Here is a 25,294-nt window from a genome sequence, read left to right as displayed (position 1 = left end):
TTGAATACATTTTATTAACCCTTTTTTGCTGGATTTAAAAAAAAAAAAATCAATCCTGGCATTGAGTTTTACTTTTTTAATTTTGCGCCATGCAGCGTACAGTATAAGTAACATGTTCCCTTTATTCTGCGGGTCGGTACGGTTACGGCGATACCTCATTTATAGTATTTTTTTATGTGTTACTAGTTCTGCAGAGGAAAAACACATTTGGGGACATAAATCAATGTTTTTTGCATCGCATCTTCTAAGAGGCGTAACATTTTTATTTTTCGGTTGACAGAGTTGGTTGAGGGCTTATTTTTTGCTGGACAACCTGCGCTTTTTATTGGTACTGTTGTCGGATGCATATGACTTTTTGATCACTTTTTATAGCATATTTTGTATGGTGAGATGGCGAAAAATCATTACTTCCGGCGAGTTTTTTCCGTTTTTTTTTTCCGGCGTTCGCCGTGTACATTAAATATTATTTCAGTTTTATTGTACAGATTGTTACGGACGCGACAATACCAAATATGCATTGTTTTTATTACTTTTTAGTTCTTTTTTTATATAATTCATTTTCTATTGAGAAAAAGGGATTTTTGGGCTTTATAACTTTATTAATTTTTTTCATACACTTCATTTTATTTTTTTTACATTTTTTTTTTACTTTTTCATGTGTCCATTTAGGACACTTCAATCAGCAATACTTTGCTGATATAGAATGCCATGTGAGACACAGCCTGCAGGTGTCCCACATGGCATTCCGTAGCAGGATGTCAGGCTGTGTAGACGCACAGCCTGACATCAGAAGGTCCTGGCAGGATCACCAGGTATGTGGGGGCTTCGGGCAGTCTGGGGTCACTGGCCAGACCCCAGACTACCTTTTACTGCTATCGGCACCCTCCGATCTCGCCGCGGGGGGTGCCGATCTGATTCAATTGTCGGCGGATGCCTTTCGATCGCGCCGTGATGTTTCACGGCGCGATCGAAAGGGTTAAAACGTCCAGTCGGACTCAGTTCCGACTGGACGTTATTGAGGAAGGGGTTAGGTGTTAGTAACACCTAACCCCCGTCCTCCCCGCACCCATCCCCCCGCGAAATAGGTACCTAAAGACAGGACGTATTTTTACAATAGTCCGGTCTTTAGGTACCTGGACCGCAGGCCGTAATTTTACGTACGGCGGTCCTTAACCGGTTAATAGTCCCACAGTGGGGAAATTTCAGCATGTTACAGCAGCATAGTAATACAGATATAGGGATAATACACAGTAATATATTACAGACGTAGGCACGCATATGCTGAGAAGAGAAAATAAGCTAAGGAACAGAAGAGAAAGAAGGAAGACTTCATAATCATAATCATTCGTTTTCTGTGCAGAGAGATCTTCGCTTGGACTGATGTAAATTATACAGCCTGGTCGCAGTTGGAAGGAAGGACCTGCGATAGTGCTCTCTCACACACTTGGGGTGAAGCAGACGGTCACTTACAGTGCTGCCAAGTCCCATCAAGATCCCATACATGAGGTGGCATTTGTTCTCCCGCATGGGAGGTCACCACGGACAGTATCCTTCTGTACTGGGTCCAGGGGGCTCCCCAGGACAGAGCTGGCCCTTCTGATCAGCCTGTCAAGTCTATTTCTGTTCCTGATTGATATACTATTCTCCCAGCAGGACCCACCGAAAAAGATGGCTGAAGCAACCACAGAGTTGAAGAAGGCCCTAAGAAGTGGCCCCTGGACTCCGAAGGCCCTCAGCCTCCTGAGCAGGTAAAGTCTGCTGTGGCCCTTTCTGTGCAGCACCTCCAGGTGATCAGCCCAGTCTAGTTTATTGTTGAGGAGCACACTCAGGTACTTATAGGTCCTGACTATCTCAATACATGTCCCTTGGATCTCCATCGGGATCGGAGCAGTTCTCCGTTTACTAAAGTCCACCAGCATCTCCTTGGTCTTCCCAGCATTAAAGGGGTTGTCCCATCACAAGGATCCTATCTATACTGCTTGTTAATGTGAATGTAAGATTTTTCCTAAATACACGGCTTCAGCAAAACTGCTTTGTTGTCCACTATCTTACTTTATTAATTTTTTTTTTTGACACATCCCTTGACTTATCTGGTCATAAGTCAAGTGATGTATCTGCTGCTCTGAGGGGGGAGGGAGGAGGGGCTAAGTGCACGGGAGCGAGCCTGGAGGGGGGGTAGTTTACCCTTTGGGGGGAAGGGGCCGCCAATACAGACCCGGCATCCGCTGTAATAGAGAGGCGGATGCTGGGGAGGGTTAGACGCCGGCACAGATGCCTGCAACATCACTATGCTCCTGCCCTGCATGAAGCCAGCAGCGGCAGGAGTGATGCTGCCATTCCGGGGGGAAGGGGGCCGAGGAGCGGAATAACAGCATCGATCCTGCCGCTGCTGGCTTCATGCAGGGCAGGAGCATACCGATGTTGCAGGCACCTGTGCCGGCGTCTAACCCTCCCCGGCATCCGCCTCTCTATTACAGCGGATGCCGGGTCTGTATTCGCATTGTGAAGGCTAGACTGGTCTCACCATCTATGAGCGTGCACGCAGGGCCAGCGGCATCTTGCCGCTGGCTTTGCATATGTAACCCCGCCCACCAATGACGCAACAAAGCAGGAAGACAGAAGATTTTACAGCAACGAAAACTGGTGATTATGCGACGAGGGAATACCCCTTTAATCCTGAGGTGGTTCTGCTGGCACCATTCAACAAAATCCTGGTTTAAGTCTCTGTATTCCCTATCGTCGCCATCAGTGATAAGGCCTACTATTGCAGAGTCATCGGAGTACTTCTGTAAGTAACAGCTGGATGAGTTGTGCCTAAAGTTAGCAGTGTACAGTGTGAAGAGAATTGGGGCAAGAACTGTACCTTGTGGTGTTCCCGTACTACAGATCAGAGTGTCAGACACGCAGTCCTGGGCTCTCACATACTGAGGGCGGTTAGTCAGGTAGTCTAGGATCTAGTTGGACAGGTGATAGTCCACACCACCAAGGTTCAACTTCTCCCTCAGTAGCCCTGGCTGAATGGTGTTGAAAGCACTGGAGAAGTCAAAGAACATTATTCTCACAGTGTTCTCGGGTTTCTCCAGGTGAGAGAGAGCTCTGTGAAGAAGGTGGATGATGGTGTCATCTACCCCAATACACGGCCGATAGGCAAACTGGAGGAGGTCTAGAGCGGAGATCACTAGGGGGAGTAGGTGTGTCAGGACCAGTCTCCCTAGGACCTTCATCAGATGGGATGTCAGTGCTACAGGTCGGTAGTCATTGTAGCCCATTGGGTTGGGTTTCTTTGGGACTGGTACCACACAAGATGTTTTCCACAGTTGAGGTACCACTCCCAGCTTTAGACTCATATTGTACATGTGTGTAATAATACCATCTAGCTGGTCACTGCACATTTTAATCCTCTTGATTTCCCTACACACCTGAGACTCCTGGAGGATCAGATAGTCAGATTGCAGTTGACTGCAAGTCGATGGGGGTTGGGTCTTGGTGTGTGAGGGGAGGGGGGTTGACTGACATGCTGGTGAAGGGAGTGTTGGCTTGGAGTCAAATCTATTGAAGAATAGATTAAGCTCATTAAGCCACTTCTTGTCACCTTTTATCTGAGGGCCAGTCTTTTGTTTGTGTCCAGATATAGCCTTAAGACTGTCCCACACCTTCAAGATTCTACCCTCCCCATGTGTAGTTCCATCTTCCGCCTGTAGTTGGCTTTCCCTTCTCTGATCAGTTGTCTTAGCTGTTTCTGCACCTCCCCCAGGTGTAACTTTTATTAAGCTCATTAAACATCAACAACACATTGACCACTGTTCCAACTCCATAACACAGGAAAGTAAGATCCTTAATTGGGAGTGATAAAATATAAGTAAACATGCAGGGAGGGGTTGGTAGCTGTGAAACTATACCCTATCCTAAATTTTGGGTCAAATGACTCCAATAAAGCAGTGCTATTGCAGTTGCTATTAGCAGCACTGCTATTCCACCCAAAATTGTGTGTTGAACTCCCCCCCCCCATTTTATTTAAAATACAAAACTAAGGACTGAGATACATAAATGAGTGTGCTGTACAATGTGCATAGGCCCACCGGTGATGGGACCCCAAGTATCAGCCAAAGTGTATAACAACGGTAGCTATCATGTGACAGTCTGCCAAACAGCTTAAAGCCTCCAATGTGCAAGGAAACTAATGCCCAAGCTGCACTGAACACTAATTGAAAAAGAAGAGCACATTTAAAGTCCTGCTAAAGGTGCTCCAGCGCAAGTCTGCAGACTGTAACCCACTATTGCCGCTCATACAAGTGGGAACAGCACACCCTGTCTAAATAGTCAAATAGGTAAAAGTCTCTGTGCGTTTCATTAAGTAAATTAACTCATCAGGAGACCATATGGAGAATGCAAACCTAAGATAAGACGTGATGCGGTAATAACTACAGTTCCCGGGACTCTGATGGTGAGTCCCGGTACTTCACCTCGAGTAATAAGCTGACCCGAATATAAGCCGAGGCCTCTAATTTTACCACAAAAAACTGAGAAAACTTATTGACTCGAGTATAAGCCTAGGGGGGATAATGCAGTGCTATGACTGGGCATGCTGGGATATATAGTACCACAATAGTTGTAAAGCTATAGACCTTTAGCTATACATATATAAGAACATATAAATTTGGTACCATACAGGCCCAAAGCATGTGTTAACAGTAACACCCTGCTACCATACAGGCCCGAAGACTGTGCTAGTAGTAACAGCCTGTTACTGCTAGCACAGGCTTTGGGCCTGTATGGTAACAGGGTGTTACTGCTAGCACAGGCTTTGGGCCTGTATGGTAACAGGGTGTTACTGCTAGCACAGGCTTAGGACCTGTATGCTAACAGGCTATTACTACTAGCACAGGCTTCGGGCCTGTATGGTACTGCTAGCACAGGCTTTGGGCCTCTATGGCAATGTCCCAGACCACGTGACGTCTCGGACATTATCATATAGGCCCGAAGCCTGCTAGGATTAACATCAGATCCTGGAGAGGTGAGTAACACTGTTTATTATGTTCCCTCACCTCCCTTGGGGCTCCGATTATTATACTCAGGGATCTGAAAAGACCCTTGAGTATAATAATAGCGGTAGTGGGATCTTGGCATAGGCCCGGGCCTGCTCAATGCCGCCCTCTGCGGCGTATAGTAGAAGGGGAAGCAGGGGCGGCAGTGCGCAAGCCCAGGCAGGTAGGTAAATAGGCCGCTACCTGCTGGGGATACTCCAGCAGGTAGCTGTCTATTATAAAACAGAAAAAATATATAACTCATCGATCTCGCCGCTGCTCCCACTGCCGATGCTTCCTCTTCACTGCACCCAGCAATGAGATGTCTGCGTCTCAGTGCAAGCGGCGTGATGACGCTACCTGTGCTGAGATACAGAAGTCTAAACCAGTACAGGAGAGGGGCCGCTTGGGTTGTTTTCAGAGCGGCCGCTCTCCTGCGCTAGCTTAGGGGAAAAAAAAGTAAAAAAAAAAAAAAAAATGCTGTGGCTGCCGCCTCACCTTGCCTCGTTAGAGGTGCAGCGCTGCCTCCATTCCGCTCACAGACAGCCCGCTCAGACACCAAATCGCAACACTGCCACCTGCTGGAAGGAGGAGCTTAAAGAGGACCTCTCATGTCTTCTGACTCGAGTATAAGCCGAGGGGGGCTTTTTCAGCCTAAAAATTGTGCTGAAAAAGTGGCTTATACTCGAGTATATACAGTATTTTAAGTCTTATGTGTCCTGAAAAAACATGATAAAAATAGTTGGGAAATGCAAAGCCATTAAAAAGACATTGCTGTGTAAAGCAATGCATACCAAATTGCTAAAGTTGGACTGAGCTTTGGGACTTAGTGATGCTTGGTCATAAAAGAGTTAAGCGGACAGTCTCTCCATATTTTCAGATCCCCATGCGAACCCGAACAACTGAGACTTGAGCACTAGTGTGAACCTATCGTAAGAGTATAAGAGCCTGAATGTTGTTTTCATGAACTTAAATAATAATCAAAAATTTTTGTCAATATTTGAATTAAATATTTATGAAACAGAGGAAAACCACTATAAAGAAAGATAGAGCAATCTCTTCTTACAGCAATAGTTGAACTTCGTCTTGAAGCAGTTGGTGTGGATGGTAAAGAGGTAAGAGAAGAACTGGCATTGCATTCCTCTGAACTAAGATTTCCGGAGGCATCGCTCAGGCCACTGCTTATGGAGCTGCTCTCATCCCAACTGTAAAAAATAAGACAGATATATAGTTATTAGTGATAGAAACGTATGCAAATTATCAGAATGACTTTTGTTTTCAAGGAATAACACTGATAGCATAACAAAAAATACAAATATCTTTAACGTAGTTAAAACTTTTTAGATCTACTTATAGAGCTACTATGAAACAAAAAATGGCAATGCTTTGCAGTTTATGGACATATACTGCACGTTCCCTAAAGTTTAAATGGTAATGTTTCAACATTCCTTTGCAAATCCTTTTAAATCTTATTTAAGAGAGCAGATGATTTTAGACAAAAATGTATTGCACTTTAAATTTTTTAAATGTTGCTGCTTTCTGCCTGAAAAACCTTCCTGAGGCTAAGGCCCCATGCTGCGTAAATGCAGCTTTTTTTTGTTGCAGATTTTGTTGTGGTTTTTGGAGCCAAAGCCAAAAATGGCTACATAAGGAATGGGAAATGTATAAGAAGTAATTATACTTCTACCTTCTGCTCAATCCACTCCAGGCTTTGGCTCAAAAAAACAGCAATAAAATTATTATTATTATTATTTATTTATATAGCACCATTAATTCCATGGTGCTTTACATTTGGGGGTTACATACAATACACAGAATATACAGGTAGATATAATGCTAACAATGACCAACTGGCACAGTGGGGTAGAGGGCCCTGCCCGCGAGGGCTTACAATCTATGAGGGAAGGGGGTAGAGACAGAAGGAGAGGGGGAGACTGTACAGATGGGGGTGCGGTGATAGTGTTATTGGAGGTTGTAAAATCTGCAACGTCGGGCCTCAGCCTTAAATTTCTGACACTAGGTGTCTCCCATCTAACTAATTTGCTGTTTACTCTCTATTACTAAGGCCCTTTGCAGATGACCATGGTGTAGGTCAGTGTGCTATCTGTGTTTTTCTCGGAGAGCACACTGACCCATTCATTTCTATGGGCCTGTACACATGACCGTGATTTTCACGGTACCGTCTGCAGGCTGATAGTCTGGGTCACATCAGATAGGACTCCAATTCATTTAATGACATCTTCGTGTACCCCATGTGCAGACCATGCTCTTAATTCACGGCAGGCTGCTTGGAGCACGGCTGTGTGCAACCAGCCTAAGAAAGTGCGATCCAAGGAGTTGGGCCTACCTGTCTCCACTGTTGGGAGCATCATCCGGAAGTGGAAGGCTTATGGAACTACTGTTAGCCTTCCACGGCATGGACAGCCTTTGAAAGTTTCCTCCCGTGCCGAGGCCAGGCTTGTCCGAAGAGTCAAGGTTAACCCAAGGACAACAAGGAAGGAGCTCCGGGAAGATCTCATGGCAGTGGGGACATTGGTTTCAGTCAATACCATAAGTAACGTACTCCACCGCAATGGTCTCCGTTCCAGACGAGCCCGTAAGGTATCTTTACTTTCAAAGCGTCATGTCAAGGCTCGTCTACAGTTTGCTCATGATTACTTGGAGGACTCTGAGACAGACTGGTTCAAGGTTCTCTGGTCTGATGAGACCATGATCGAGATCTTTGGTGCCAACCACACACGTGACGTTTGGAGACTGGATGGCACTGCATACGACCCCAAGAATACCATCCCTACAGTCAAGCATGGTGGTGGCAGCATCATGCTGTGGGGCTGCTTCTCAGCCAAGGGGCCTGGCCATCTGGTCCGCATCCATGGGAAGATGGATAGCACGGCCTACCTGGAGATTTTGGCCAAGAACCTCCGCTCCTCCATCAAGGATCTTAAGATGGGTCGTCATTTCATCTTCCAACAAGACAACGACCCAAAGCACAGAGCCAAGAAAACCAAGGCCTGGTTCAAGAGGGAAAAAATCAAGGTGTTGCAGTGGCCTAGTCAGTCTCCTGACCTTAACCCAATTGAAAACTTGTGGAAGGAGCTCAAGATTAAAGTCCAAAAAAAGTAGCTTATGTATTAATCAAGGTTACAAACTGTCTATTGAAATAATTATATACGATAAAGAAGTATTACGTGCCAAAATAGTATAACCAAAAAGAGTGAGTGAGCTGCTCACTAATGGACGTATTAAAAAGCACAACCTTTATTGATATGCATTAAAAGAAAGGCAATTTTAAAATGTATAGTAGCAACCACTTAAATAAGGGTAAAAATATTTATGTGTATAAACTCAAAACACATTGAGTGGCCAAGCAGTACCGTGTCCCTTTAGAAGACACTCCTCTCTGCACCTATTATAGACCACTAGTGTATTAAATACACAAAGGGAGGATAAAGAGCAGGACAGGGATAGCAGGGGAATAGGCACTCAGAACCAGCCGTATGATAACACTAGCTGGATATTTATACGAGCCCTCCTATTTCCCCAATAGTATAGCCAAAACCTGCCTGCCTATGAGCCAAGAGCTGGTAACTAGCCTAGGTTCATTACTCATTCGTTTCACCTAAAGGCTAATAACTATCTAAAGCTCATTGGTATTTTATATTGCCTAACAAACTGTCTATGTGCCAAATTTCATCCAAATCCGTTCAGCCGTTTTTGCATGATCGATTAACAAACACACAAACATCTAAACTTTCACATTAATAATATTAGTATGATATATTATAGTGTGGGGGGTCGCTGTGGATCATATGATACTGTGTGGTAACCACTATGGAGCATATGATATTGCATGGGAGTCACGGTGGAGCAAACAATACTGTGTGGGTGACACTCTGGAGCATATTATACTGTCCCAATATTGTTTACATGCCAGGTGCTGCGCTGCTTACTCACCATAATCTTGATAATTGCAGTTGTGGGAACTAAAGCTGTATGTCTTTCAGATATCTGAGATATCGCTCGCTGCAGCACCCATAACCACCACTATCAAGAATTCGTTCAAGGGAGGGTGCCCCTGACAAAAGATTGCATCTGAGCCCACAGACTTTAGTTATGCCACTGCTACTCGGCTGCCAGGTGCTGACTCCTATCTTTTTTTTTTTTTTTTTTTTAAATAGGTCATTACCTGTTGGAGTAATGGGCCCTATTTACTTACTGATCCCTACTCCTGGCCTTAGATGCCTTTGCTTCCATTTCAGCCCTCCAGGGGGCCCTGGTCTGCCCATATCATGTTGCTGTTGCTGACCCACGGCAAAATAATTTGTCTGGTGAATCCAGTGCAGATCCTTGGAGTGTAAGGAGGTGTGTGGGTCTGTATTGTAACCCTCAGTCTGGTGAGTTAAGCTTGTTTTGTTTGTGTGGCTGATAGTAAGCCACACATATAGTTAGATTATCATTATTGTTTAGCTAGTCGCTCAGATGAACAGGTTGTTATTTTGTTTTTGCTTGAAATGAAGGCTGTATTTTGTTTTGTCCATTTTGTGTCTGAAGTTAAGGTTTATTTATTTTTCTGGTTGTTTTTTCTAAATAAACTGGTTTGCTGCATATTTTGTGTCCCTGTCTTGACTGTTTGAGTCCGCAGCACTGCTTCTACCGAGCTAATTTCCCCTCAGCAATAATAATTGCTGAGGGGAAATGCTATACATTGCAATTGCCACTTTTGCAGAGTTCCTCAATTGCCAGTAAATTGAAATGCACAGACACATGGCACCATTTTGGTAACTCCATTTTGTCTAGTTCTGTAAGGACCCAAACTTCCAAGCAGAACTCAGCAGCTGCACAAAATCGTGCAGCTGCTGAAACAGGGAGCCGGCTATAACTTCAGCCAGACCCTCTTGATCGCTGTGTATACAGAGCTATGGGTGCCGCCATGATGTAGCCGCTCTCTGACCCGGTGGTCACGTGATCTGCCGGGATCAGCGTCTTACAAGAGCTGCTGGGTCATACAGGACCCAGTTAAGGTCCCAGTCTTCCTGAGGTAAAAAAGTCACCATTCTGTCCCATTCAGAAGGGGAATAGCAAAGTGGCAGTATTTGTGAGCTAGGAAAAACTGTAATACTTTGCAGTCCTTCAAGGCACAGGCTGAAGATCTGCGACAGAAATTCCTTGAGAGGGGATTCCTGGAGAGTTTTTTTTTTTTTTTTTAAATGTAGATTGTGAGCCCCATATTGGGATCACAACGTACATATTTTTCCTATCAGTATGTCTTTGTAGAATGGGAGGAAATCCACGCAAACACAGGGTGAACTTACAAACTCCTTGCAAATGTTGTTCCTGGCGGGATTCAAACCCAAGACTCCAGCGCTGCAAGGCTGCAGTGCTAACCATTGAGTCACCGTGTTGCCCCATTCCTGGAGAGCTTTTTGTGATCTACTTATCAACAGGTTCTATCCCATACACAAGAATCTCTGTTATGAACATAATCACATAGAATTGAGGACAATGGGATAATCAGACTAGTGGGGACTTTTGATAATGGTGAACAGGATGTGAGAAATAAACTTACCAAGTAATGGTATATCTTGTCCCTAGACAGTGACATTAAAGCGATTTTACCACTAAAACGCTGTTTTTTTGTGTGCTTTAGATGTCGGAATAGCCTTTAGAAAGGCTATTCGTCTCTTACCTTTAGACGTGGTGCGCATGCCGGCCCGCAGCCATATTTTCAAGGCCGCAAGGCAAGACTGCACAGGCGTCAGAACTGACGAAGAAGGAAGATGACAGAGAAGGGGAGGATGCAGCTGAAGAAGAAGGCGTCACTGGAGCAGGTTCTCGGGCAGCAGTGGGGATGCCCCCATCGCCATTTGACTGCTGGGGCCTGCCCTCATTGTTTCGGAGAACTCATTAGCATACTGGTAAAAAACAGTTTTTCTAAGGAACAGCGCGGTGGAGATCACGTCTAAAGGTAAGAGACGAATAGACTTTCTAAAGGCTATTCCGACGTCTAAAGCACAAAAAACAGCATTTTAGTGGTAGAATCCCTTTAAAGATGTCATCAGCTCATTTCCCCACATTAATTATAGACTGAGTAGTTCCATTCAGAACCGAGTGGTATATAGACACTTGGAACCACTCGTGGCTGCAGGTACGTGGCTCGTTTAAAAAGTTAAGGGCTGGTTTTGATGTGTGGGATGCATTGCATGCACCTACATATGGACAAGCAAAGAGTTTAGGAGTAATGTGAGTGGGCAAAGTTTCATTAACTGTAAATCAAAGGGTGTAATCTACAAAGCAATTTGTACATGCACTCCGAATTAAGAAGGAGAGTAGAAGATCATCTAGGTGACATCAATTACCAGCGAGACACTCAACTGGCAAAACATATCCTTCAGATGCATGGGGGAGATCCCAAATTTATTTCCTTTATAGGAATTGCTATTACCCGAGGATGATTGGGGAAAGATTGGGACAAAAAGATCTTGCAGCACAATACAGCTTGGATATTTAAACTTGATACCATACATCCCAAGGGGTTAAATTAACAATTGTTCTTTGGGAGTTTCATAGCATAACTATCATCTATTGGTGGTATATTAGTATTTAGGGCATTTATATGCCCTCCGAGGTTCCAGCTACATTTATTGTACTTTTGTCTTTCATGGCGAGGTTGGGGGGCACTACTAGTACTTAGGTTGAGCTTTATACCATTCATTTACTTTTGATTGTGTTTCTCCTATAACTGTCAAACAGACATTGTTTAGCATGTTGTTTATCTCATTCATATCACTATGGCCTACACCCGCATGCTCGTATCTTCAGAAAATCACCAGAACTGGAAGGAACAAAAATCTGGTTTGAAGTTGGAAAGGTTAAAAAAGTATCATCCTAGAAAATGTAGTGATTACACACCGTGAAAACTAAGTGAACCATAAACCCTATATATTTTTTGAAAGTAGACAACCTGAAGATTACAATTGTCTTAAAGGGGCTCTATCAGCAAAATTATGCCAGATGCCTGAATATGTGGGAACTTAGAACTAGGACAAAAATGCGCCGGAGCAAACTTCTTCATTCTGGAACAAAAGAAGATGAAGGCGTGGAAGAGCGAGCCCAGGAGGATGTCACTGGAAGAAGACACAGGAAGGCGTGCCAGCAAGATGACGTCCATCAGTGCACGAACCGCCCACCGTGCACGGGTAAGTATGGTTTTAATAATCGTTTTTAGGGTATTATCTAAAAACGGGGCGAGCTTTTAAATAAGATTAGTGGTGCCTGAATAGCCTTTTTAAAGGCTATTCAGGAATATGTGGGGTTCATACGGCATAATTTTGCTGAGAGAGCCCCTTTAATGGGTCATAGACAGCCACATCCACCTTCATGCAACTTTGTAACAAACAGGAAAAAAGCAATACAAAGAAACAAAGGCACTAATAATGAATTTCAAAAATGAGAAGCAAAAAAAGTCAACAAGTCAGAAATCCACAAATAAATAAAATAAATTATATTTATTGAAAAGATTTTTTAATAGAAAAAATTATGAATAAATTCATACAACACATATTACATATAAGAAAGGGGAACCAAAACAACCTGAAAAAACAATGTGGAAGGTCTGTAAAAAACAGTAGTGAGGGAGGGCATGAATAATACCTTAACAACAACAAATGCTGTAAACTAATCAAGAGACAAAGTCTCAATATTAAAAAAACAGCATTGTTACATAAGTATAAAACACATGTCCATAGCTCAGAGATAATGTAGTGGAGCTAAAATGAAGGGCCTGAAGCTGCACGAATACATGTTTTAACCCCTTAAGGACCAGCCCATTTGTTGGTTTCGCATTTTCGTTTTTACTCTCCTCACATTTCAAAAGCCATAACTTTTTTCATTTTTCAGTTCACAGAGTCACATGATGGCTTATTGTTTGCGGGACAAATTGTACTTTGCAATGGCACCATTCAATATGCTGTGCAATGTACTGGGAAGCTGGAAAAAAATTCAGAATGAGGTGCAATTGGAGAAAAAATGCATTTGCGCCATTTTCTTACGGGTTTAATTTTTACAGCGTTCACTGTTTGGTACAGGTGACATGTTACCTGTGTTCTACGTGTCAGTATGAACATGGTGATACCAAATTTATATAGTATTTTTAATGTTTTGATACTTTTTAAAAAATGAAAAACTTTGCAAAATAGAAAAAAAAAATTGTGTCGTCATGTTCTGACACCTGTAACTTTTTCATATTTACATCTATGGAGCTAGTTGTGGTGTCATTTTATGCGGGACAAGATGACTTTTCTATTGATACCATTTGGGGAAAGATCTGATGGTTTGATCACTTTTTATTAACTTTTTTATAGGAGGCAAAGTTTTGAAAAAAACGCTATTTGGCCATTTTTTTATTTTTTTTTGCCGCTACACAGTTCATAGTATGGGATAAATGTTTTAATATTTTAATAGTTTGGGTATTTTGGAGCGCGGGGATACCTAATATGTTTATGTTTAATGTTCTTTATTTACTTTTATATCTGATCTAGGAAAAGGGGGGTGATTTGAACTTTTATATTTTTTATTTTTTAATACTTTTAAAAACTTTTTTTTTCTTCTTTTACATTTATGATCAGACCCCTTAGGTACCTTGAAACCTAAGTGGTCTGATCGGTCATACTATTCACTGCAATACAGTATTGCAGTGAATAGCAAAATCACAGCAGTTCTATTATAATAGCAGTTCTAGTGCAATAGAACCAATGCTATGACAAGCCTGGAAGCCTTCAATAGGCTTCCGGCTGTCATAGCAACCGATCGCCGCCCTCCGGTGACATTCAGGAGGGCGGCAATCGGCGGAAAATGGCGGCACCCGTGCCGCCTGCACAATTTACACGCTGCGGTCGTGTTTGACCTCAGTTTGTAAAGGGTTATACAGCCGGCATCTGCCCTGTATGGAGCGAGCTCAGCTCCTGAGCTCGCTCCATACATCCCCATGCAACCCATGACGTAATACTACGTCAAAGGTCGCTAAGGATATAAGTATATAAAAAGTCAAACTTTTCTGAAAAATGGTAACCTTGTAAAAAGATAAAAAAATGTATCCATAACATGCAAGAAAACCAATCTAATAATAGTCAGAGGACGAAGCCATATCGCTGAAGCGCGCGTCGGGGAGCTTTCATACGTGGTAAGGTCTTATGACTGTTTCATATGGTGCTCTTATGTGGGTCTCGTGCATTAATACTTAGTATCTGGCTGAGTTCTTTCTCATGCCTTATTATTAGATTGGTTTTCTTGCATGTTACGTATATATTTTATTATCTTTTTACAATGTTACCATTTTTCAGAAAAGTACGACTTTTTATATACTTACAACATATGTATTCGTGCAGCTTCAGGCCTTTCATTTTAGCTCCACTACATTATTTCTGAGCTATGGACATGTATTTTATACTTCTGTAACAATGCTTTTTTTTTTCAATATTGAGATTTTGTCTCTTGATTAGTTTACAATTACAGCATTTGTAGTTGTTAATGTATTATTCATGCCCTCCCTCACTACTATTTTTTACAGACCTTCCACATTGTTTTTTTCAGGTTGTTTTGGTTCCCCTGTTTTATATGTAATATGTGTTATATGTATTTATTCATTATTTTTTCTGTTAAAAAATCTTTTCAATAAATAATATTTATTTTATTTATTTATTTGTGGATTTCTGTCTCGTTGACAATATTTTTTAACTTTGTGACAAACACAAATAAAAAATGCACTAAAACACATATTTGCACCTAAAACTCAAGTTCAATCTCAGATTCATATACAAAATACATTTAAAATAATAGCTTAAAATGTAGACTATATATATATGTGTGTATATATATATATATATATATATATACACACACACATATACATATACACACATATACATATACACACACACACTATATGTACTGCAAACATCAACTACAACTAGAGCTCGGACTCCCAAAAACATTACTACAGAAGACAGGCAGGATTTTGCTGTAATTCACTAATATGTTAAAAATCTATACTGCACCTACCAAACTGTGACTGATACCAAAATCTAACTTTTTTGAGATTACACAGCATACCATAAATAAAAACACAATTTAATAATTCATATATACAACCACCTTCATGCAACTTTGCAGCAAACAGAGATTGCAAGCAAAAATTGCACAAAAATTCAAATTTGCCACGAAAGTGCAGCTCAAGCAATCCCTTTCTGCAAACAAAATGTACTTTTCAAAAAACTGCAAGATGTGAGCAGTTCATACATACCACACTTGTACATATTTACAGGGGCGGGTGATAAAGAAACGCCAAAATCGTAGAAATGCGTCATCCCATTTTGTGCATGCAAATTAAATGGGACTTTACATAAAAATATTATTTTCCATCCAGCAGGGTTGTTGAAGGATCCAACTTCCCTGGCTGTTTCAGGCAACAGATGCATTAATTGTAGTATTCTGCTGTATTATGGATGCTTACTTATGCAAATGCTACTTTTGATATGCATAATATAAGTGATTGATAGATGATTGACTGTATCTAGGTGGTATCCATTTGTGACATTCTTATACAGTACATGGGATTCTCTGTCAATACATTATTGTTTGTGTATTTATTATTTTCATATTTTGGTGATGCAGCCTATTTCAGAGCATCTTAGAATAAATGTCCTTGCTGTCTAAATGACTACAACAAAAATTATTTTATTATTTTCCAATTTTTTATAAGTATCTGTATATGCAGATAAAAACACACCTCAAGTAGCACCAAAAATGCTCCACAAAGCATATAGTTACATGTTAATTGATAACTGCAAAGAAAGAACACTCTATTTTATCAGTAGAGCAATTAAATCTTACAGTTAACAATTCCCTTAATGATCATATAGTCCATATGAAATAATAATGTCGGTAATACTTGCCTAGTAATGATGTCATCATCTTCATGAGTCACTTCTTTTGCCAACTTGCAGTCAGAGTCACTTCCATAACCTGATTTTAACTCTTGGCCACTGGATTCTAGAAGCTCTAACCGTTGAGTAATGCTGCAGATTCGTGTACCACCACGGAGAGGCATAGTGTGAGAAAACTGCCAGCCTCCTCCACCATGCTCAGTACGACAACCACCAAGTGAGGGAGCTTCCCCTGCTTGCAGTCGTGGACTAGCTTGTCCATAGCGCCAGGATACCGGAGAAGAGCGATTGGACATACTGGAAATACTGCGAGGGTTAGCATCATCACTGTCATAACATGTCATATCCAAAGAGCTATAAAAAAAAAGTAAAAAATATATATAAGATTTTACAAGTCTAAAAAAGTAGCAAATTATGAATGTTTATTTCATGACTTCAGTACTATAAAGAACATTTCAGCAATTTTCCCATTTTAAACAGATGAAGCAGCAAGTGGTAAGATATATGTAAAAGAATATTGTGATTAATCAGACATTATACCTCAATAACAATTAATGACAATTATTTAGGTTACACCACTTTTAAACCACACCCCTTTTACTAGTATGATTAAAGGGGTTTTATCATCCCTCCATTTCAGCAGCTTTGTCTGCTTTCACTCCTTCTTCTCATATCCTGTATTCTTCCACAAGTTGGTGAGAGAGCTTTGACTGTTTGAAGTACTATGAAGTATCACAATACAGACTGTATCTTTGCCATGATAGATTATTTATTATCATTACTAAAAAAAATAATATGCATCCAGATCAAATAAAATGCACAGTAAATGTATATTACATTACACAGCTGTGTATAGAACACTTACCATGCATCTAGAGAATGGACTAAGTGTTATCTTTGAATTTACATAGAGAGAAAGCAGACAGGGTCTTTGAGCCTTTATCAGCAACTGCAATTAGCTGAACTGATTGTCCTGCAGGCAGAGCTGCAACAGTAATGCAGTGAGAGCACCCAGTTTCCCCGCCCTCCCCCAGAGTAGTCTTACTTTTAACTTATATCTACTTCCACATTTTTCCAAACATCTCAAACCATTGTATTCTCAGTAGACTATATCATGTTACATACATTCTACATAAATCATACACTACTTTATAGCATTCTTATTTCTAGTTCTTTTGTATTGTTTTTACTATCTGCCCCATTATTTCTTTATTCTATTCTGCCTCAGTATACTTCCCAAACCTGTTTTCCTTTTGTCCCCTTTTCTTTCCCTCTTAATTTGGACACCTTAGTCTAGATGCATTTATTAACACATCTACACATATTCTCAAAAGGTCCTGCATAGTTACACCTGGTTTCCATGGGAAATCAGCATATGTCTTCCACTGTGGAACGCATATGCATTCTGAGATCCAAAAGCCACGTGAAACCTCCAATGATGCGGTCTGGGTATAGACTGCACCTCTCCATTCAGGGTACACTGGAAGCAACGCGACCACATGTCACGTCACATCACCAGCAGTGGACCACATCACTAAGCACACCGACCGTTATGGCGCATGCATGACATGTCGCTCATGACGCAATTACACATCACGCGTCACTCATGTGTCCACTTGAGAGACACCTCTCCTCCTATTTAGAAGGATTTCCCACTCTACCCTATACCATCAATGCCTGAACCCTATACCATCAATGCCTAGGTATATTGATATCATCACTATATGGTGACCGTACAGTGGTAGATATCAGCTCTACACAGGGCTCTGCAGACGATTTAGGTGAATACAATGCAGCAACATTTAGTAACTTACACGTGAAGTCGCTGACTAATTTTTCACATTTCCATCATATTTCTCTTCCATCCGGACTAACATGGCCACTTCTTTCAATCTCTGGAAAGTTTGGAGCACAGACATCTATGGCTTCTTACTTTTCCTGGCACCTGACTCACATTGTCCTCACCTGTACACCCAACCTAATGCTACCTCCAATTATCCTACTAATATTATAAATGCGAACGTTTGTGTGTTTGTTACTCAATCACGCAAAATCGGCCGAAAGGATTTGAGTGAATTTTGGCATATAGTTTGTAACCTCAATTAACACATATGCTACTTTTAATCCCGGTAAATGACATGGCTTCATGACTGTTATGAATTTATAATATGTGAACATAAATTCATAACAGTAGTGAAGCCATGTCATTTACCGGGATAAAACGTAGCCTATGTGTTAATCGAGGTTACAAACTATATATGTGCCAAATTTCATTCAAATCCGTTCAGCCAGTTTTGCGTGATTGAGTAACAAACCGGATAGGATAGGATATGATAGGATTATATTAAACTGCTCTTGGCAACAGCCTTATCTCAGTTAATTGGAGATTGCCGATAACATCTGGTCTGTTATCTCTCTATGCAAACACACAGCTAACCCTCAGTCCATTATGTATATGCATTTGCATATTATCTGATATGCTCCAGGCAGAGTGCTGACACACTGGATACGAAAACACCTTTAATCCAAATAAGCAGTTTGCTAATTTTAAACATGCTGGGAAAAAAAAATCTAATTTGTCGCAATATTCTAAAACAACAAGAGCTATAGCGGTAGGCAGTAGTCAACAGACTTCTCCTCAAGCAGAGCTCAGGGGGATCATGCGGATCATCGATGCCAACAACATGCTCATTATATGGCTTCCCAGCGAGCTGCTGAGATGCCGGAACAATCACGATCACAACATGTGAAACAAGTTAAGCAGCAGGACAGCTTGAGAGCTGCTGAAACGCTGGAACAGGCAAACCATTGACGGCAGCAATTTGCTAAATATAGGCGGATCATCAACATCAACAACACGCAGACAAAGTCGCAGGCAGAGGCTAGTAAAAAATGTAATATAAACCCCCCTCCCATAATAAATAATCCCCAAGTGCATCTTTAAATTAATAACTTTAATAAACCCTGTGTACTCCCTTTAAATAGTGCCCCTTATCATTAATAACCTAGGCATTTTCTTATTAAATAGTATAAAATAATGAGTTGGGTTACAATACCCGAACCTCTGAGGATCAGCTGTTTGAATGAACAGTGATATCTGTGTAAGCACCGTGACCGCTTCTGTGTTTATGTAGTATCATACATCTCATAGCGGCCATGTCATGTAACTACTGCCTCATCCTATACACATCTATGTGACAATGCTGTAATTACACCACACTGCCACTATATATAGGCCGAAACAGCGCTGTCCATAGCTGGGAATCTGTTCTTTTTGGGACAGAAATACTGATTTAGCAATTAAATCCACATTATGATTAAAAGACTTTATAACTGAGTCGCTCATGATGTTAAGGATGCTGCCCTCTATAGGGTAGTGTACAGAGTGAACTCTGTTCTCCTAATTCCATCCAGGAGACTAGATTTGCATATTTTTTACCCATAATCCCTAGCGGAGCAGGAATGACTTGTAAGTCTCCGTACTGCCTATGTAGGCAAACACTCTCCCTAATGTGGACGAGTGCCCCCATACCCTATAAACAGACAGCGTGAGATATAAGTAGGCGCCATAGCCCCTTCATACAGCTGATCAGTGGGGATTCCCTGATCTCTAATTGAAGATTTATTCTGAGGATAGATCACCAATAAAAATGAGGTGGAAAACTCCTTATGCATGGGTCTCGTGTGGCATAAATGCCCCCCCTCCCCCAACAGACCAAGAGCTACAAGGCAACTTTAAGGACCATTTTGTGTATCCTGACACTAAGCTTACAACTCAAGACACTGACAGAAACGCATCCTATTTGTCCATATGAACCATTTATTTGCATAACTCTTATTTAGTCCCCATACTCTTCCTCTATGTGGTTATCTATATTGTTTTCCTAGTTAAACCATTTTGTTCATTCCCGCCTACTGTATTAACCTCCCTGCTCCACTTCCATCCGCCGCAATTGCCCATTTGAGTGGAGAGCAGTCAGACAGTGCATGCGTGGGAAACGCCACAATGTTAGGTGTTTCCCACACTTCTTCTATTTAAACATGGAGTGTACCAAGACCAGTAACAAATTTTATATGTGTTATTACCGCTATTCCATTGCACCCATGATTTCTATCTAACCTATATTTGCCTATATGTATACATTTGTATGTAAGCCAGTTACAATTCCAGTTGATATATTGTATAATACTTTTAGACATTCTGTTTCCCTGTGATCACATTAGAATGTTATAGCATATCCTTATATAGGGCTATATTTTCATTAACCGTTTCCGGTCGGGGACATTTTTCGATTTTCGTTTCTGGCTCCCCACCTTCCAAACCCCACAGCGTTTTTATTTTTCTGTTCACAGAGCTATATAATAATGAAATAATGTTTGTGGGACAAATTGTTCCTCATAACAGTACTATTTATTATTCTGTACAATTTACTGGGAAGCTGGAAAAAAATTCAGAATTGGGTGGAATTGTTGGAAAAGTGCATGGACTTTGTTTTTACAGTGTTCACTATGTATCCAAAATCACCTGAATTCTATGTTTTGGTACAATTCAGGGGATACCAAATTTATACAGTTTTATTTACATTTAACCCCTTTAACCACTTCCGGACCGCCCATAGACTATATACGTCCGGGAAGTGGTTGTCTAGTTCTGCCAGGACGTACCTGTACGTCCAAGCCAGAACACAGCAGCTGCACAAGATCGTTCAGCTGCTTTCACTAGGAGCCGGCTGTAACTTCAGCCGGAGCTCCCAGAGAGATAGCAGGGAAGGTTTATTATACACAGTCAGCTTTGACCGAGGCACTGTAGGCAATAGTGCCAGGTCTCTGCAGCTGCTCCATACTATTAGGGCAGATGTCGGGAAGGGGTTAATTAAGTCTCATATGTTCTATGATACCAATAGTCCTGCTATGTTATATGGCTACATTTTGTACACTGACTGTATTTTTTCATTTAATTGTTGTAGAGTCTGACGAAGGTCAACTGACCGAAATGCACATGTATCTATCTACTCTATCTGGAATATTGTCACAGAAATTCACATTCTATGTTATTTCTACACGCCTGAATGGTGAGTAAATATATTGCCATCACTTTAACCCATTTATGCCGGAGTTTGCATTTTTTGAGTTCCAATAATGGAACTAGTGGAAAATCTCTTACTTCCTGTGACTTAAAAGTTGGGACCCTACATCTACACTTATTAAATAAGAGAGTGCCACCTACATTGTTGTTTATAATTTTTTTTGTTGTTTTCCCAACTCTCATTATTTGTACGAGAAGTAAAATACCGTGTTTCCCTGAAAATAAGACAGTGTCATATAAAATTTTGGTCCTAAAGATATGCTGTGCCTTATTTTCAGGGGATGTCTTATTTTATTTTTGTGTGCTGCTGCCACCACTGCACTACGCTGAGATGTGCTTGCTGCACAAAGACTGTATGAAGAAAAACATTGCAGCAGGCTGAACACTATGCGCGATGTTCCGTGTGCACAGGTATGCCGGCTGCTGACGCCGCTGCGACACGTTATAGCCACTGTTCCTGCTGCTATGGGATGAGCTGGGAGAGTGGACCCTCTGCCGCATACGATGCTTAGTGTAAGCACAGCGGGCATCTCCCAGCAGGAACAGTGGATACAATGTATCGCAGCGGCATCAGCAGCCGGCATACCTGTGCACACAGAACATCGCGCACAGTGTTCAGCCAGCTGCAAAGTTTTTCTTCATACAATCTTTGGACAGAAAAAATTATTATTATTGGGGAATGTCTTACTTTCGGGGGGTGCCTTATATTAGACAATTCAACAAAACCTCTGCTGTGTCTTACTTTCGGGGAATGACTTATTTTCGGGGAAACAGTGTAGTAGTTCTGGTTTGGACCTTTTTTCTGTCTGAAAGAAACTGCATGGAAATGCTTGTGAACACTGTAATAACCGAAGTGCATAGGCTTTGGACCTGTATGGCAACAGGCTGTTACTGCTAGCACAGGCTTTGGGTCTGTATGGTACTGCTAGCACAGGCTTTGGGCCTATATGGTAATATCCCAGATCACGTGACGTCTGGGACATTATCATACAGGCCCAAAGCCTGCAAGGATTAAACATTGGATCCCGTAGAGGTGAGTAACACTGTTTATTATGTTCCCTCACCTCCCCTGGGGCTCCATTTATTATACTTGGGGTCTGAAAAGACCCTTGGGTATAATAATAGTTCATGGGGAAGGATGGGGGGGGGATTGTTTTGGTAGTCTGTCTGCCCCTTCCCTGAGCTTGAAGACTGGGGTTTATTCCCCCCATTTGGAATCCAGCCCGACTACAGGCAGGCTGAATATAGGGTATCTGCAGTGCTCCTATTCCGTCGGGAAGGGGTTAATAGGAGAACTGCAGATACCCTATATTCAGACAGGCTGAATTCCAAGTGGGGAGAAAAAAACCCAGTCCTGAGCTCAGGGAAGTGGCAGACAGACAACCAAAGCACCCCTTCCCCAGCACTGGGTGTTACTGGTCCCAGATGACATCTCCTGATGACACTATGTTTGTTCTTACCTACTGGTCTCAGCAGTAATATGTACGCAAATGTTATGTGACTGCTAAGACCAATGGGACACAATTCATTTGTGTATAGGACATTGAAGAGGCCAGAGGTGACCTGAGCACAAACAGAATGTCATGCATTTTCCCCCCTCAGCTTATCCTCGAGTCAATAAGGTTTCCCAGTTTTTTGTGGTAAAATTAGAGGTCTCAGCTTATATTTGGGTCGACTTATACTCGAGTATATACGGTAATCAGAATCCCATCCAAGTACTGTAAAATGCAGTGTTTGTTTGCCACAGCGTTATCTGCTTTTATACAAATAGTAATACCACTGAAACTACGTCATAAATCAAATTTACCATATCATTATGTTGGCTTCAAACTTTAAACATCATTTAAATTTATTTTGCAGATCAAGAAAAAATAGCATATAGGAAATTGCTTAATCTCTTATGCATTTCACAGGAGGTAAACATAAAGATGGTGAAATTTACACATTCTAATAATAAGAATAATTTTACTAATGCATTCATTTACTCCTAAAATTTACAAATGCACAAGGGGTTAATGGAGAAAATGCATTACACAATGTGTTATGCAAGTTCTCCCATCAACCAAAAAACTACACATCTGGATGTAAAAAGATGACATAGCAGAACAGAAGTAGCACTAATGAGTAGAGATGAGCGAACGGCGTTCGATCGAATTGGTATTCAATCGAATATCAGGCTGTTCGAGGTGTTTGATTCCAATCGAATATCATGCAGCAAACGCAGTAAAAATTTGTATCCCCTCACACTTTCCCTGGCGGTTTTTGTGCACCAATAACTGTGCAGGGGAGGTGGGACAGGAACTACGACAACGTAGGCATTGAAAAAAAATTGGAAAAAGTCATTGGCTGCCGAAATCAGGTAACCGCGGATTTATAAGAATAGTCGCCGCCATCTTCGTCTCATTTTGCGGCTTGGAGACATAGGGACAGAGATTTGCTGAGGGCTAGACAGGGATTAGCTTCTGCTAGGCAGGAAAAAAACTGAAGTATAACAACAATTCTTTTCAGAGCTATACTGCAGGGAGAGGAATCGATATATGCTCAATCCAGATATCCACGGGGTGTACCCCCAAACGCCAAAGTGGGATACACAGCAATTGTCAGGCAATATACGTTCAACCCAGCTTTCCACGGTGCGTACCCCCAAAACCTAACTGGGATAAACAGCAATTGTCAGGCTATATATACACTCAACCCAGCTTTTCATGGTGTGTACCCCCAAAACCTAACTGGGATACACAACAATTGTCAGGCTATATACGCTCAATCCAGCTATCCATGGTGTGTACCCCCAAAACCTAACTGGGATACACAGCAATTGTCAGGCTATATACGCTCAACTCAGCTTTCCACGGTGTGTACCCCCAAAACCTAACTGGGATACACAGCAATTGTCAGGCTATATACGCTCTTCTCAGCTTTCCACGGTGTGTACCCCCAAAACATAACTGGGATACACAGCAATTGTCAGGCTATATACGCTCAACACAGCTTTCCTCTGTGTATACACAATAAAATTCACATTTCTATACATCTAAAAATGCGTAAGGATAGCGCAAAGGGACAAGGATGGGGGTGTGGAAATGCAGCTGGCGAGCAAGGTTGCGGTCAACCTACAGTGTATCCCATGCCTACTGCTCTGCGGCAGCAAGCATTGCGTTTCCCCACAGTCCCCGACTTGATGGCCACATTAAGTAGGGTGCAGGGTACAACACTAACCAGGCCCGAGCACCAGGAAGAGGTGTTACAATGGCTAGCGGATAATGCTTCCAGCACATTCTCCACCAGCCAGTCAGCCTCTACCTCAACTCCTCCTCCTACCTAACAGTCTGGTCCTCCTTCCTCACAACATGCCCAATCTTCCCAGCAGAGTAATCCCACCTTTCCCACCTCCCAGGAGCTGTTTTCGGGTCCTTTTACTGTCCCTCTCTCTGTCTCATCACTTCCTGAATCACAGGAGCTACCAGATGAGTTTCTGTGTCCTGATGCCCAAACACTGGAGCATCCGCCATCTCCTGTTGATTTTGTTGTTGTTGACCAGCAACCCGCCCTCAGTGACGATGACGAGACACAGCGGCCATCAGGGCAACTTGTTGCTATGTGCAGGAGGAGGAGCCGAGAGAGGAATTTGAAGAGGAAGTGGTGGACGACGAGGACACTGACCCAACCTGGACAAGGGGATGTCAAGCAGGGAAAGCAGTGTAGATGTAGAGGGAAGCGCAGCACCAAAGAGGGTGGCTAGAGGCAGAGGCATCTCCCAGATGTTTGAGCGCAAGCAAAAAAAAAAGCGCTAACTCCTGGCCCAGCCTCAAATCACTCCAGCAACGCCTCCATCTGTCAGAACACCAGCTGTTGTTCGACGTCCCCACACGCTGGAAATTATTATAAAACATATATATATATATATATATATAATTATATAAATTTTAGCTTTTATTTTTTCAGAATTTTGTGTTATTCCAATACATTCAAAGGAAATACACAAGTTTATAACAAAACATGTATCTTGTATCATGTATTTTCTTTAAATTTCAGGGGTACCAACACTTACAGCCATGACTGTATATAGGTATTGGGGTATGGGTTTAGTATATTTTTTTAATGTTTAATGCAATTTATGTCTTGTCCATTTCAAAACTGTGAGAATTGTCCCAGCTACCAGATTAGCAAAATAGCAGAAACCAACTGGTGTTGAAAGGGTTAAATGATATTTACACAAAAAAAAGAGTGTTTCTGCTGTATTG

The 25,294-nt window shown here is 41.8% G+C and overlaps 1 protein-coding gene across 1 annotated transcript in view; it reads right to left on the bottom strand.

Annotated features, from left to right (window-relative positions):
* The window catches only part of NAV1 (neuron navigator 1), a 173,581-nt gene that overhangs the window by 104,763 nt on the left and 43,524 nt on the right, over positions 1-25,294 (bottom strand). Inside the window, exons 4-5 of the mRNA XM_075264238.1 lie at positions 15,974-16,318; positions 6,091-6,229 (exon numbers count right to left, since the gene is read on the bottom strand). Coding sequence (XP_075120339.1) covers positions 6,091-6,229; positions 15,974-16,318 — 484 coding nt within the window. The remainder of the gene's footprint in view (positions 1-6,090; positions 6,230-15,973; positions 16,319-25,294) is intronic.

Source organism: Leptodactylus fuscus, chromosome 2, assembly GCF_031893055.1.
Source record: "Leptodactylus fuscus isolate aLepFus1 chromosome 2, aLepFus1.hap2, whole genome shotgun sequence".
In the NCBI taxonomy this organism is placed as follows: Eukaryota; Metazoa; Chordata; class Amphibia; order Anura; family Leptodactylidae; genus Leptodactylus; species Leptodactylus fuscus.
This window is presented reverse-complemented; position numbering and strand designations above follow the sequence as displayed.